General features: G+C 48.4%; 2 protein-coding genes across 3 annotated transcripts in view; one reads left to right on the forward strand and one right to left on the reverse strand.

Moving 5' to 3' along the window:
• Window positions 1–3,469, reverse strand: part of CFDP1 (chromatin remodeling protein CFDP1) — a 30,222-nt gene extending 26,753 nt beyond the window's left edge. Inside the window, exons 1-2 of the mRNA XM_026714351.2 lie at window positions 3,354–3,469; window positions 828–945 (exon numbers count right to left, since the gene is read on the reverse strand). Of these exons, the coding sequence (XP_026570136.1) occupies window positions 828–945; window positions 3,354–3,408 (173 nt within the window). The 5' untranslated portion in view covers window positions 3,409–3,469. The remainder of the gene's footprint in view (window positions 1–827; window positions 946–3,353) is intronic.
• A 32-nt stretch (window positions 3,470–3,501) lies between these two features.
• Window positions 3,502–10,450, forward strand: TMEM170A (transmembrane protein 170A). 2 transcript variants are annotated; one of them, XM_026714354.2, is made up of 3 exons: window positions 3,502–4,185; window positions 7,490–7,597; window positions 7,790–10,450. In XM_026714354.2, the coding sequence occupies exons 1-3, from the start codon at window positions 4,053–4,055 to the stop codon at window positions 7,918–7,920; spliced, it is 372 nt and encodes a 123-aa protein (XP_026570139.1). In that variant the 5' UTR covers window positions 3,502–4,052; the 3' UTR covers window positions 7,921–10,450. The 2 variants fall into 2 exon arrangements, with proteins under 2 accessions (XP_026570139.1, XP_026570138.1); XM_026714353.2 differs by having other exon boundaries at window positions 3,857–4,185; window positions 7,427–7,597.
• Window positions 10,451–13,784: the final 3,334 nt, after the last annotated feature.

Below are 13,784 nucleotides of genomic sequence, written 5' to 3' on the forward strand. Positions count from 1 at the left end.
CAGGATAAGTAATTACCAACTTCAAGGAGATAACAAGGCACAGTCTTTTGGAAGGACGCCAAACAAGGTAACCTCAGCCCAAAATAACACACGCTTTGCTTCTGGCAACGCTGTATTTTAACTGTCTCTCTTATATACTAGTCTCCCCAGCTGCAACCAATGAGGTGGATCATGGCCGCTTCCTCTCTCGTAAGCCAAGTTGTTTCCTCCTCCGTTCCTCCCTGCGTGTCCTAGGATGAAGAGGAGATGGGCCTGGTTCTTCCTCTGACTGCTCAGCCGGCCTCTGCCCTTCCCCAGCCGCCTCCACAACCTCCAGAGCCACACCTCCACTCCCTGTCAGCTGTTCCTCCGCTCCCTCAGAGTCCTACTCTAACAAGGGCATGACAGTAACTCTGAACAGTCACAAAGTGAAGTGTTGTTAAGTCGAGGACTATCTGTATATTGGCTAACCTTGGCTACTTTAAGACACGCAGATTTCAGCTCCCAGAATTCCCCAGCCAACCATGCTGAATATAGCGCTAGTCATGCTGGTTGGGGAATTCTGGGAGTTGAAGTCTGCATGTCTTAAAGTAGCCAAGATTGGGAAACCCTGGTTTATGCTAACCCCACAGAGACAGCAGGCCTATCTCAAATCTAATCCCAAGCTTGGGAGTTTTGTGAGTCTTCATGCAGCTCTCCAGCTTTCAATGGAACCGCTCTCCTCACTCATCACTTTCCACAAATAAAACACCTTATCAAAAAAAATGCAGTTCCAGGCATCATCTCGAAAAGGAAGCAAAACAACACTTTCTTTTCTTTCTTTCCCTCTTATGCAAATGACTGCTTACCGAGGTGCGATTCCTTTAGTGTCCTTTTTGCATTTCTTCCAGTCTGGCTGCTGCTTCGGCTCCTCCACTTCCTCTTCCTTTACCAGCTCGCTGACGTCATCTTCACTGTATTCTTCCCCTGCATCGACACAGCCTCAGTTACCCAAAAGGAACAGGTTGTCACTGGGAACAGGGGACGGAAGGACTAGACTGTGTGTTATCCAAGCAGCCAGGCCTGTTCTGACCTAAACCCTTGTCCAGTAAAACAAACACGAACCAAAGGGAACAGAAACCTTCTTATGAATCCCCGGTTAAAAGGCTGCTGCAAACTAATTAACTTTGATAAGCACGAGCCTCGCCAAAACTGTGCGAGGCTGCCAAGAATCACGGATAAGGTTACCTAGAGATATTTTATAACACAAGAGTCTTCAAATACCAACTTAAGATACTGCAATGCCCACGAGGCTCGAGTTTCAAAACATCTTTGCTTCCTGCAAAGAACGTCCGATTCACAGCTGGCTTTTATCTTCTTGAAGGAGGAGCCATTACCTTGCAGCCTTACTCCCGAGTCGCCTGTGCTGTTGTAGCTGCTCTTCCCTGCGAGCAGCCCTCCATTCATGCACACTTGGCCTAGGCTCCTCGGGAACCTCCTCATCGCTGCTGCCAGCCCCCACAATCTCTGAAAGGCAGCAGTCCAGTCCCTAATGGTCCTGGCCCCTCATCTGAGTCCTCGCTCTCCTCAGCCGTCTGCACCCCCTGCTAGCTAACCACAACAAGGCCTGAGCAAAAAGGAAGCATTGTCATCACAGAGAAAGCCGAAAGAGCATCCACCAAGGAAGTTTTTACCCTTCATCTGCCCTTGGGCAGACCGGAGATATGCTGGGTCAGCTGGGGTGCTGCAAAATGTGTGTGGGGCGGCGGGGGGAGAAGCTGTTTCTTGGTTTCTTTCTCCATCCTGGTCATTTAAAAATACAAAAACAGCAGCAATAAGGTTTGTTGCCGATTTGCAACAGAAGTAGCTGCTTGGGACTCCATGTCATCCTCAAAAGAACCAAGGGGTTCATAGATTTAGTGGTGAATGTGCCTAGAAGCCAGGAGACTGTGAGTTCTAGTTGCGCCTTAGGCATGAGAGCTGCTTGGGTGACTTTGGGTTAATCACCAGAAGAAGGTGAGTTCTAGTCCCGTCTTAAGCATGAAAGGACTTTCAGTCCAACCCATTTTACAAGGCTGTTGCTGGGGAAAATAAGGGGAGCAATGAATATTTGGTGTGTTTGCTGCCTTGAATTATTTATAAAAAAAATATAGGGTTAAAAAAAGTTCTTTCCATTATACTAATTACAGAGCAGAGTTTCTTAGCCTTGGGTCCTTGAAGATGTGTGGACTTGATCTCCCAGAATTCCCCAGCTAGCAAGAAAAACAGCGCTAGACAGATTGCACCAACACTCCTGCCTCATCAGACTCAGTTTAACATAGCAGAAATCTTAATTCTTCAATTCCCCGAGAAATGCAATGTACCTCCTAAGACAGAGGTCTCCAAACTTGGCAACTTTAAGACTTGTGGACTTCAACTGGAGCTGGCTGGAGAATTCTGGGAGTTGGAGTTCACAAGTCTTAAAGTTGCGACATTTGGAGACCTTTGTCCTAAGATTACAATTTAGGATAGGACTGAAATGGGAGGACTGTACAAATGCCAGAGGCATCCTGGATAAAAAAAATGGAACTACAAATAAAATAAGTAAAAAAGGCTGAAGGGAGAGACTTTCTATTCAGGAGTCCCAGTTCATGACAGCGCTAACAAAAGGCTGCCATAAAGTTTGAGGAAGGAAAATCCAACGAAGGCTCCATCTCCCGCTTTTAGGATTCACGTTGGGCGCAAAGCTAGGGTTGATCCTGTGAAAGTAAGCCATTTATCTTGGATGGGAGACCCCCAGGAAACCCCCAAAGATAAGATCAGAAAAAAGAACTGGGAAATCTCCATCCCAAAGCAAGCAGCCTCACCAGAGGTTTGGCTGCAAGGAGCTTTTACCTTTCCAGGGCAGTTAGAAGGGAAAGGAGCCAGCGGTCCTTGCAAAGTCTACTCCAGAGTTTCTCAAACTTGGCTGCTTTAAGGCAGGGGACTTCAACTCCCAGAATTCCCAGCTCAGCAAAGCCGGCTTTGCTGGCTGGGGAATTCTGGGAGTTGAAGTTCGCGGATCTATTATTATTCCACGCGGCCGATCCGGGATTTGCCCGTTCTCCAAACTACTCAAAATTTCCGCTACCTGCGAGCAGAAACGGGTCTGCAGCCCAACGCTTTCCCTTTTTAGGGTGGTACAACCCCGCGCCATCCCGTCCTTCCCCCACCCATCCAACAACCCGTGTTGGACTCGCCCACCCGAAGCGGTGCCGGGCTGCTGTCACGTGACGCCCTCAGCGCGTAGCCCGGATGTTGGGAGCCGCCAGACAGAGGCCTTGACCCGAAGGCCTCGCCGCCTGGTCCTGCCTGCCCAAACCGCCCGCCCGCGGCTCGCCGCGCGCTCTCCCCGAGGCCGGGGTGTATGCCCTCACCTGAGGGCAGGTAATCCTCGTCTTCCCCCGACGAAAAATCCTCCGAATCCGACATGGCTCTTCCGGCGCGACTCCGACCTCACATATCACGCCCCACGTCTTGAGGCGACAACCCGGAAGCACACGCCTCCCCTGGGGGGGAAATGTCGTCTTTGCCGGAAGTACCCCTGGAGCTACAGAACGAGCCTGTGCAGGACCGTCTTGCGTCTTTGGTGAAGTGGAAGAGTTGAATATTTGACCGATCCAGGCGTCAATATTCGAGACTGGGATAAATACGCGCCATAGATCGGTCAAACCTCCCGGGGGTGGGAAAAGAGGCGCTGGAAAAAAAGAGAGAGAGATTGGGCTTCTTGAGGCCCAGAAAACCTGGAATGATTCGGATGGCAAAAGCTACGAGAGCCGCGCGGGCCTTTGCGGATTAACGAACGTTATTGCGAACGACCTTCCAGCCGTCGGTGAATTAGCCGCTCCCGGCACCCGTTTCCAAGAGCAAGAAGGGCCTTCTGGGAAGTGTAGTTTTCCAAGGGGGGCGGGGCGGGGCGGGGCGGGGAGAAAGTTTAAAAACAAAAACAAAAACACCATAGAACGCCACGATCTAGAGCGGCCGGAAAGCGGCTCTGCTGGAAGTGCGCCTGGCGCCGCTCTGGGCGCCGCTCCTCTCTGGATCCGGCAACGGGATGCCGCGGCTGAGGCGGCGGGATGGCGGAAGGCGGCGGGGCGTCTCCGCCGGACTCCGGCGGCCTCTTGCAGCAGATCTTGAGCCTCCGCTTGATCCCGCGGGTGGGCAACGCCACCAGCCCGGCCTGCGTCGCCGCGCTCTGCCACTTCACAGGTGAGGAGGAACCGTCGAGAGACAGGGACTACAACGCCCACCATCCCCTCCCGGAAGGGAGCCCTGGAGAGGCACCTGCTCCTCGGCTCGTATCAGAAGTGGGGGGGACCCGAGACCCTCACCGGGGGCGGGGAAGTCTTTCCCGCTGGGAGGGTGGGGGAGACCCGCCCACCCGCTCCCTGTCAGCGGGGAATCATGGGTGTTGGAGTCCTGAGGGCATGGGGTGGGAAGCGGCGGGGGTGTTCCAGGCGACCCATCACGGGAACCTCAATATCAGATCTTATCCGGGGCTTTCAGTGTCTCCTTTGTTTGTTTTTTTTGGGGGGCGTTTTCAGAAACAGCTGCTTCAATTCCCCCCATTTCTGCCCTTTTGGCCCCGCCCCCACGCACTGCCCCCCCAGCTAGACTTTGCCCTCTTCCTGGTCTCACCTGGAGAGGCAGCTGCCACCTGCCCAACCTTCCTGGAGCCCTGCCAGCCTTGTCTTGTCCACCGTCCCAACTCGGTCAAGTTTGAAAAGACACACACACACACACACACACACACACACACAAACACACACAAGAGCAACATGCAAGCAACCCCCCTAGGGCTGCCTTAACAGCATTATGGGCCCCGGGCAAAGCAGTGTCCTGGAGAGGCTCCTACGACAACTACTCACCGGAATAAAAATATAAATGGTCGATAAACTTAAACCTATATTTATTTTATTGGCTCTTCCAACAAAATCGGTGTTATTTAATAAAATAACACCAACTCATTAAAAAAATGCAGTAAAATGTAATAAACAGGTTGCTGTATTTCTATGATGCAGGGTGCATTGAAGGGTTAACATACACAGATCAGTGGTGGGATTCAACAATTTTTGCTACTGGTTCTGTGGGTGGCTTGGTGGGCGTGGCAGGGGAAGGATACTGCAAAATCCTCATTCCTTCCTCACCTCACTAACCTGCTTTCCAGCTCTGTTCTCCTGTGCAGGGCAACCAAAGAAGACCCAGCCGATCAGCTGGGAGGCAGAGAAGAGATGGGGTTGGCGGGGCCAGTCAGAGGTGAGATTTGCTGGTTCTCTGAACTACGCAAAATTTCTGCTACTGGTTCTCCAGAACTGGTCAGAACCGGCTGAATCCCACCTCTGACACAGATTACTGTAGTATGGGGTCCACAGGCCCACGCGTTAAGACAGCCCTGCCCCGGCCCATCGTTAGGGATGGTTAGCCAAAGGTACCCTTTACTCTTTACTAGAAGTATCTATTAGCAGGACTACCAGATTCTGGATCAGCCTTGTTCCCTAGGCCATTCATCCATCTGGTAAACTCAAAAGATTCATTGTTCTCGCCATGTACATCCATACATCCAGATTAGACTGTGTTGTTTCTCTCCGTCATAGAATAATATATGTGGGCATGTGCATAATTTTTGTATTTATTTTGTCATGTTTACGTAGTGTATGTTGGAGGTGGTGACCCGTTGAGAGCTGTATGGAACGGAATTTTATTTTAATGCATGCCGATTAGCGGACATTCAAAGTGACTATAAAGTTAGTCTAAGTCTCCTAAAGTCAAGAGGTTTCAGAAGAAGCCAAGCCGGATCTGGGGGGTTTGCGCCCAAAGCGTCTGGTTAACTTTTCCCTTGTTCCGTCCTTCCCCATGAGTGTCCAATTAGGTCAGGGGTCCTCAAACTTGGCAACTTTAAGACTTGTGGACTTCAACTCCCAGAATTCTCCAGCCAGCTGGCTGGAGAATTCTGGGAGTTGAAGTCCACAAGTCTTAAAGTTGCCAAGTTTGGAGACCTCTGAATAAGGTGCTAACAAATTGTTTGGGTAACAGTCCCTGTCTTCATAGGCTGGATGGTTCTGCATTCCTTCGTGTGACATTCTCTCCCTCCCCCCACAATATAATATGACAGGCTGACAGCAAACAATGCATAGCATAGCTGAATGGCAGTCCTGACACCCTTCCACTCCTCACCCCAGCAACCTTCAGGTTGGGCTGTAGCAGTCGACCTGACCTGTCCACGGAGGACTTGCTGCTTCCTGCCGGCTTCCCTGTTGACTTTGTGGAAAGCCGGCCGGAAGTCAGCCGCTCCTCACTTAATGACCCACAAGCTTTGCTTAATGATGGTACCTGGGCCTGCCAGGTTTGCCATCGCTGAGCAGAGCTGTCATGAGAGGGTTGCACTTTACAAACCACGTTACTTAGTGATGGAAATTTCAGCTCCGATGACCCTTGTTAAACTGAGGAATACCTGTACCCTGAAGTGGCTCACTAAAGGTGAGGTACCAGGAAAGATATACAGGTAGTTCTCAACATATGAGCTTAATGGAGCCTCTGCCCATTACGGTTCTAAGTTGTGACAGTCATAAAATAGATCTGTTACTGACCCGATTTTACAGCTTTTTTACAGCGGTCATTAAGCAAAAGCATCAATGGTTAACAGATAATCAGAGTTGGAAGGGACCTTATAGGTCATCTGGTCCAACCCCCTGCCCAAGCGGGAGACCCTATACCATTTCTGATAGATGGCACTCTGGTCTCTTCTTGAAAGCCTCCAGGGATGAAGCTCCCACCACTTCCGAGGGCAACTTCTGTTCCATTGTTTGATTGTTCTCATTGTCAGAAAGTTTCTCCTTAGTTCCAGGTTGAATCTCTCCTTATTCAGTTCCCATCCGTTGTTCCTTGTCTGGCCTTCAGGTGTTTTGGAAAACAGCTTGACCCCTTCTTCCTCTCTGTGGCAGCCCCTCAAATATTGGACGAATGTTCTCCTGTCTCCCCTGGTCCTTCTCTTCACTAGACTAGCCAAGCACAGTTAAATGACCCCGGGGTTTCCTATGGGTCTGCTTTTACCGAAAATCAAAAGAGCCAGTTTTCAGAAAAACTGGCATAAAATGCAATAACGTGACCTCAAGGATGCCGCAAAGGGCTGTAAATGCTGGCTGGGGAATTCTGGGAGTTGAAGTTCACCCATCTTGAAGTTGCCAAGGTTGGGAGACACTGGTCTAACCTGACTAAAATGTGGAATACCCCCCCACCTGGGAATCTCTTCCACCTGGGAAGCTGCACCTTCTGGAATTCCCGGCTCTTCTGGAAGAAGCTGTCAAGTTTCTGGAGGGCCCACCTAAGAAAGCCTTAATTATGTCGCCACTTTGGAGGAATGCTATGGGGAGAGCAACCTCTGGAGGGTTATTGGTGGAAGCCATTCCCAGGTTGTTGTTCTGAGCTGCTCTTCCCTCCTCTCCCGCTGCAGAGATGTGGTATGGAATCTTCCTGTGGGCACTGGTATCGTCTCTCTTCTTCCACATTCCTGCAGGACTACTGGCTCTTTTCACTCTCCGGAGGCACCGATACGGCCGGTTCATGCCAGTCAGCATCTTCCTGATGGGCCTCGTTGGGCCGTTAGCTGCCGGGACCTTAACAAGTAGGTTGATTCTGGCAGAATTGGTTGGGTTAAGAGTTCTGGATCCTGGCAGGGGAAAGGCCTGGTGTACACATCACCCGTTAGGATCATAGGCCAAGAACTACCTGTCTCTGGGAACAGGGAGAAATCCCCCCAGAGGTATGTGGCAGCCCAGTGAAAGTCTTATTTCCCTCCTCCTCCCTTCCTGTATAGGTGCTGCGATTGCTGGAGTCTACCGAGCTGCTGGGAAGAAGATGATCCCCTTTGAGGCTCTGACTTGGGGAGTGGGACAGACCTTCTGTGTGGTGATCATTTCCTTCTTACGGGTTTTGGCTACTCTTTAGCCCCCTTTACCGCCTCGGTCCCAGAAGGCCACCGGAGGAGTGTCGCTTGGGAATCACGGAGGTTCAGAAGCACGAGAAATCACCACAAAGATAGTTTTGTGCAATACCTTTTGAAAGAAAAGAGAGCTTTGCAACAGCTTCGCTTCGCTTGAGGCCGACTTGTTTTGAGAAGAAACCTTGCGCTGGATTGAGGGGCAAGGGGGTCTCCCCGAAGGACCTCCCCTCATCTGAACTCCCCTCAGCCAAAGTCAAGAGAGTTGTGGGTCCTTCTGCGCATCATCCTCACCCCAGCACTGACTTGGCTGCTTTCAATGTCCGCATTGTGATATTATTGCCTGGGGCTAAGATGACCCACGAGGAAATGTGAAAATGTTCGCACTCCCCGCTGCTGGTGAACGAGTGTTCAGGCACTGGGTCTGAAAGGAAAAGTGGTTCTGTGTTTATAATTTGTGACATTTTTGTAACCTGAAGTGCCAACTTGAGTGTTTCTGGGTTTGTTTGTTTTTTTAAAGTATGGATATCTGGTTTAGGTTGGGGGAGCGATGGCGATTTGAATCCCAGAGAACAAAAGAATGGGCAAACTGTTCTCGGTGTTACCTGGGTGGGGTAACTCTGGTAACACTGCTGGGGATGGGGCAAGAGGCTTCACCCCGATGGTTGGAAGCCTTTCCTAGGGAAGAATGGGAAGCGTTCGGTCGAGTCCAAGAAGGAAAACTCTTTACTGCTACCTCAAGCGCGCAGGATGTATTTAAATTGTAATTTTGCTGGCAGGTGGTTTACTGCAGGGGACAGAGGAGTGGAGGCAAGGATTGGAAATGCAGTTGGAAACCTGGGATGCTCTCTCTTAATTCGCATCCGATGGACTCACAGAGAAACCATTGCAAACGTACAAGAGCATCACCCTTTATTGAAGGAAGGAAGGAAGTGGGCTGCACTTTCGGACATTTTTGCCTAGGAAATGCTCCGTTCCCTGCAGGCAAGAGGCTCAGATTGTTTTGGGACCCTCACAAGTGCCTGGGCAACCTTGCCCTCCCTCCTGGGGACAGTCTTGCAACCCATCAGTGCCCTTTCTCAGTGGCAGCCCTGCACGGCTGCCCAGGAGCTCACCAGTCTGCCTCACGGAGGCAGATCCCAGTGTATTTTCCCCTGACAGGATTCATTTGCAGGGAGGACGGGGCCTTTAGCACTCAGGTGGTTAGACTTCCTCATTGATCAGGAATTTGACCCCGTCCCCCCCTCTCTCTCTCGCTCCCTCCCCTTAAGGTCCTGTCTCTGCCCCCCACTCCTCCCCACTGATTATCAGGGTGTCTTCTGAAACCCGTTTTCCTCTCAGCTGGGTTAATCCTTTTTTAAAAAAAGAAAAGTGCTCTGGGTCACAAGCAGGCCACCTGTAAGCAGGTTCCCCCACCCTCCGTTTTTATCACTGTGAAGGATTCCCTCAATTGCCCCGTCAAAAATGAGGCGTGTGCTTTTTCCCCCCCCCACTTTACGAAAGACGCACCTGCCAAAAATGGGGTTTGTATCTTAACATAGGCTTAACCCACCTGAAAAGCACCCCCCCCGGGGGAAGGCTGCCTCTGCCCACAGGGGGTGGGGCTCTTCCTGCTTTGCTATAGTCCCACTCATTGTGTCCCCCCCTAATTTAAGTGCATCTTACGACTCTCGAAAGGTTGCCCATCGCTACGTTTTAAGAGGTAAAAGGCTTCAAATGTGTGATTGTTCTCATTTTTAATGTATTGATCATGATGAAGCGGCCAGAATCTCAGAAAACACTGTGATCATTTCGAACGGCTGTCGCTTTCGAGGCGTTCTGGAACTGGTTTGAATGGGATCCCTCCAGCATGATCTTCTTTCCCCCGGCAAATTGCTCTCTTCGCTCTCTCGTACTTTATACTTTCGCATTAGTTTTGCCCGGCCTCTCTAACTTGATGCTTGAGGAGGTAGAAATGTTCTTTCCCCCCCCAGCCTCCTGAATTCACTTGATTGTTTGCACTCGGCGGGTTTAGCGAGCACAAAAGGATCAACCAAGTCAGAAAGAATTAAATCCGCAATCTCCTTATTACCCAGCAGCAGGGAGCTTGGTGAAACTTGAAAAAAAAAGACAACCAAATTTCTTACTCGTCCGAATTTAAGAACAGGACTGGCTGTTTTGTTCACTGCCTTTACCAAATATGTACATTCGCAACCATGAACACGTTGACTTGCAACGGAAAGTGGAGGAGGATCACCCCACCTTCCTGCAGGGGTTTGTTAGGAGCCCCCCACAAACTGGGTTGAAAGGAGGGGCTGATGGGACTCCTTCCTTGCTGCCGATTCTTCCTTTGCAAACCTGCCAGAGTGCACCTGTCTTCTTGTCAGCAAAAGCCCACTGTGTTTGCATGCCCCTGACCCCCGCAGCAAATGCAAACCAATCTTTGTACAGAGGGAGACTTAAACCTCCCAATACCGGTTTTTATTTTTCTATTGACATTTCTGATTCTAGCATTGGTATTTTAGCTAATAAAATCCCAGCTAAGTCTTGTGAACAAAAGGAGTGCTTTTGTACCTCATGATTTGGGGGCTGTGGGATTTGGGGGTAGGGGTGGATTTGGAAGAGTGTTTGGTTTCCTGCTGGCTGGGGACTTCTGGGAATTGAAATCTCCAAGTCTTAAAATTGGACACCTTCCGATTGACAGTGTTGGCCAGCACTTGTACCATCACAAATGCAATTTATTTCAAAAAGGGGAATTACAAAAGGATTAGAAGATTAAAAAGATAAATGTAGCACGAGTATCTAATGAGTGCTTGGGAAAAAAATAAGTGCATGCTTTTTAAGCCAAGCTCACCTCGGATAACTCCGGTTTCCTTGGCAATATTTCCAAAATTGTCTGCTGCCTTTAGGGATACATCTTTTTTTTAAAACTTAACTTGGGAGTCCAGCCAAGATCAGAGGAGAGCTGCCAATGGTTTGATTAAAGTTCAGGATTCCTCCCCCCGCACCCCAATACTCCATGGTGAACTCTTCATTATGGCACTTGCCAGCTTATCCGAGGTGACATTGATTGGCACTTTGGTGGTTGGGAAGGCATTTTCTCCAAGAATAGATGGAATTTTTTTTTTTTGTCCTGCTCCGGATATCTAGCTGGGGTTACTTGCTCAGTACTGGCCAATACAGCAATAGTAAAAAAAATTTTGGGGGGTGGGGGGTGGAATAATTTTAAATAATTACTGTAGTGCCTGCTTTTTCCATTGTTGGGTCAATATATGCTTGGAGCTATTTATACTATTTATACGTGTATTTATATGGTAAGGACCTTCTGTGGCACAGTGGTTAGAGTGCAGTCCTGCAAGCTACTTCTGCTGGAGCCGGCTGCCTACAATTTGGCAGTTCAAATCCCACCAGACTCAAGGTTGACTTAGCCCTACATCCTTCTGAGGGGGGTAAAATGAGGACCCAGATTGTTGGGGGCAACAGGCTGACCCTGTAAACCGCTTAGGGCTATAAAAGCACTGTAAAGCAGTACAGAAGTCTAAATGCTATTGCTATTCCTTCCTTCCCTCCCTTTTCATTACTTCATTCCTCCCTTCTTTCCTCCCTCCCTCCCTCTTCCTTCCATCTTATTGAGGTGGGTAAAAAGAGGACCCAGATTGTTGGGGGCCAGAGGCTGACTCTGTAAACTACCTAGGCTGTAAAGCACTATAAAGCAGTATAAAAAGTCTTATTGCTATTGCTATACTGTAAATGTAAAGCAGATTACAGGTAGTCCTTGACCTACGACCACAATTGAGCCCAACATTTCTGTTCTGAAGTGAGACATTTGTGAAGTGAGTTTTGCCCCACTTTACGACCTTTTTTGACAGTTAAGTGAATCACTGCAGGGGTTAAATTGGCCGCATGTGTTAAGTGAATCTGGCTTCCACCCTTGAATTTGTCAGAAGGTCGCAAAAGGTGATCATGTGACTCCGGGACACTGCAACCGTCATAAATATGAGCTTGTTGCCAAGCGTCTGAATTCTGATCATATAACCACGGGGATGCTGAAATGCTTGCGTGACAAGTGGTTGTAAGTCTGATTCCAAAGGGAAGTGCAAATATTGCATCTCTTTGCTGCTCTGAAGCGGTCTAGTTTTTCCCCAGGCAGGCATATGAAGAAAAAACAACCACCAAGGATTCTGACACTTTGATTTTTCTGATACACTTGTTAACCATGTTGCAATTAAGACTACATTAAAGATTTAACTTCAGAGATACTTAGAAGCATAGAAACAAAAATATGTAAAGAAGGAAATTACGAGGAAAAAAGAAGCGGAAGTGACAAGTCAATAATTCATGGTTAGAGACTGGAGCCTGCATTATTTAATCTGCTAATTGGTTGCTGTTTAGATTTGCTCTTTGTAACCATGTGTTAACATGCTGCGTATTAATAATGCATTTTATGCAGCTGGGAGACTTATGATATATATACATACAAAGGGAGCTTTTCGAGGGAACATTAAAGAATCATTTCAAGAGATCAGCTTGCACTGCAATGGGAGAACAGTTTATTTTAAAAAAGCACCACCAAAGATCAGGTTTCTCTTGAAGTGACATCATTGGATGGAAATCTCTTCACTCTTAATAGTCTGGTGGCCAGTATAAAACTTGTTGTTGGAATAAAATTAAAAGGGCGCTGAAACAGTAAGCAAAATTCCAAAGTCCTCAATTTTATGGCTGAGTCTATACTTTGGGTTGTGTGACAGTCATAAAGGGGGTCAAACACATGAGTGTACCCAATTTTATGACTTTTCTGTGGTTAAAAAAGGGGTTTATGGGGTGGATTTTTTTTTTTTGAAAACCAGATGTAAACACATCAAAAATTGCAGTCACACAGCAGCCAGAGGCTACAAATGGCCAAAATGCAGTTATGGGGGAACGCCACAGGTAGACACTAGGACTTCAAATCTGGGTCATAAAGTCCCTTTTTCGGGATTCCCCGTAACTTTGAAAGGTTCCTAAGCAACTGGTTGTAAATTAAGGACTCTGTACACCTAAAGTCACAGCAGTGGACCTCCAAGCTTGCAGCCCTCTTTCGGAGTCCATCCTCAGCCCCTTATAATTTATTAGACAGTTCAAATTATTGCAGAACGCCCTTCGTTCCCATTGCTAGCAAAATCATGCTTAGACTTGAGCCTCACATGGGAGGGAAGGCAGATATTCAAGTTTGCTTTAGAAAAGGCCAGGAAACACACTTTTTTTTGGATGCACACTGAATCATTCTTAGGGTCTAAGGACCCTAAACAAGAAAGACAAGAACTGGTTGAATTAATAAAATTCTGTTGACTTCACCTTGGAAGATGGGAATGTATGGACCTGTGACGACCGATGTTGGCAATGACCTGGCCTCGCTCTTTGGAAGCCTTGTTCATCTTCTTTCATCTGGAATGTGGTTTCCTGACCTATATATGGGTTTTATGTGGGGTTCTCCGTTTTCTTAACTCTTCCAGACTTGTGATGGCCAACACACTGGAAGGCCTTTCTATATTCAAAGATAGTGGGGTGTTTTTTGGTATTTGTTGGCTTTTTCAATTATTTAGTGACTATCAGAAATAACGTTTTTGTTTCCTGGCCTTTTCAACCTGAATATCCGCCCCTGCCCTCTTCCCACGTGGGGCTCTGAGCTGAGCATGATTTTGCTAGCAATGGAAATGAAGGACGTTCTGCAATAATTTGAACCCGCTAATAAATTAACCTCCTTTGGTATGTAGACTGATCCCTTACAATCTGCCGTGATCAATCAGCCAGCCAGCCAGCCAGCCTGCTGCTCTAATGCTGTATAATCCCCGGTCAATAGGCGTCAAGCTCCAGATTGATTGTATAAGCCTTTTCTAGAAGAGCCACGAAACAG

The sequence above is a fragment of the Pseudonaja textilis genome, chromosome 11, assembly GCF_049901715.1.
Source record: "Pseudonaja textilis isolate UNSWEBS1 chromosome 11, rPseTex1.2, whole genome shotgun sequence".
NCBI lineage: Eukaryota > Metazoa > Chordata > Lepidosauria > Squamata > Elapidae > Pseudonaja > Pseudonaja textilis.

Coding starts and splice junctions, on each gene's coding strand:
- TMEM170A (XM_026714353.2), top strand. CDS start 4,053: ATGGCGGAAGGCGGCGGGGCGTCTCCGCCGGACTCCGGCGGCCTCTTG. Junction 4,186..7,426: donor CGCGCTCTGCCACTTCACAG/GTGAGGAGGAAC, acceptor CTCCCGCTGCAG/AGATGTGGTATGGAATCTTC. Junction 7,598..7,789: donor AGCTGCCGGGACCTTAACAA/GTAGGTTGATTC, acceptor CTTCCTGTATAG/GTGCTGCGATTGCTGGAGTC.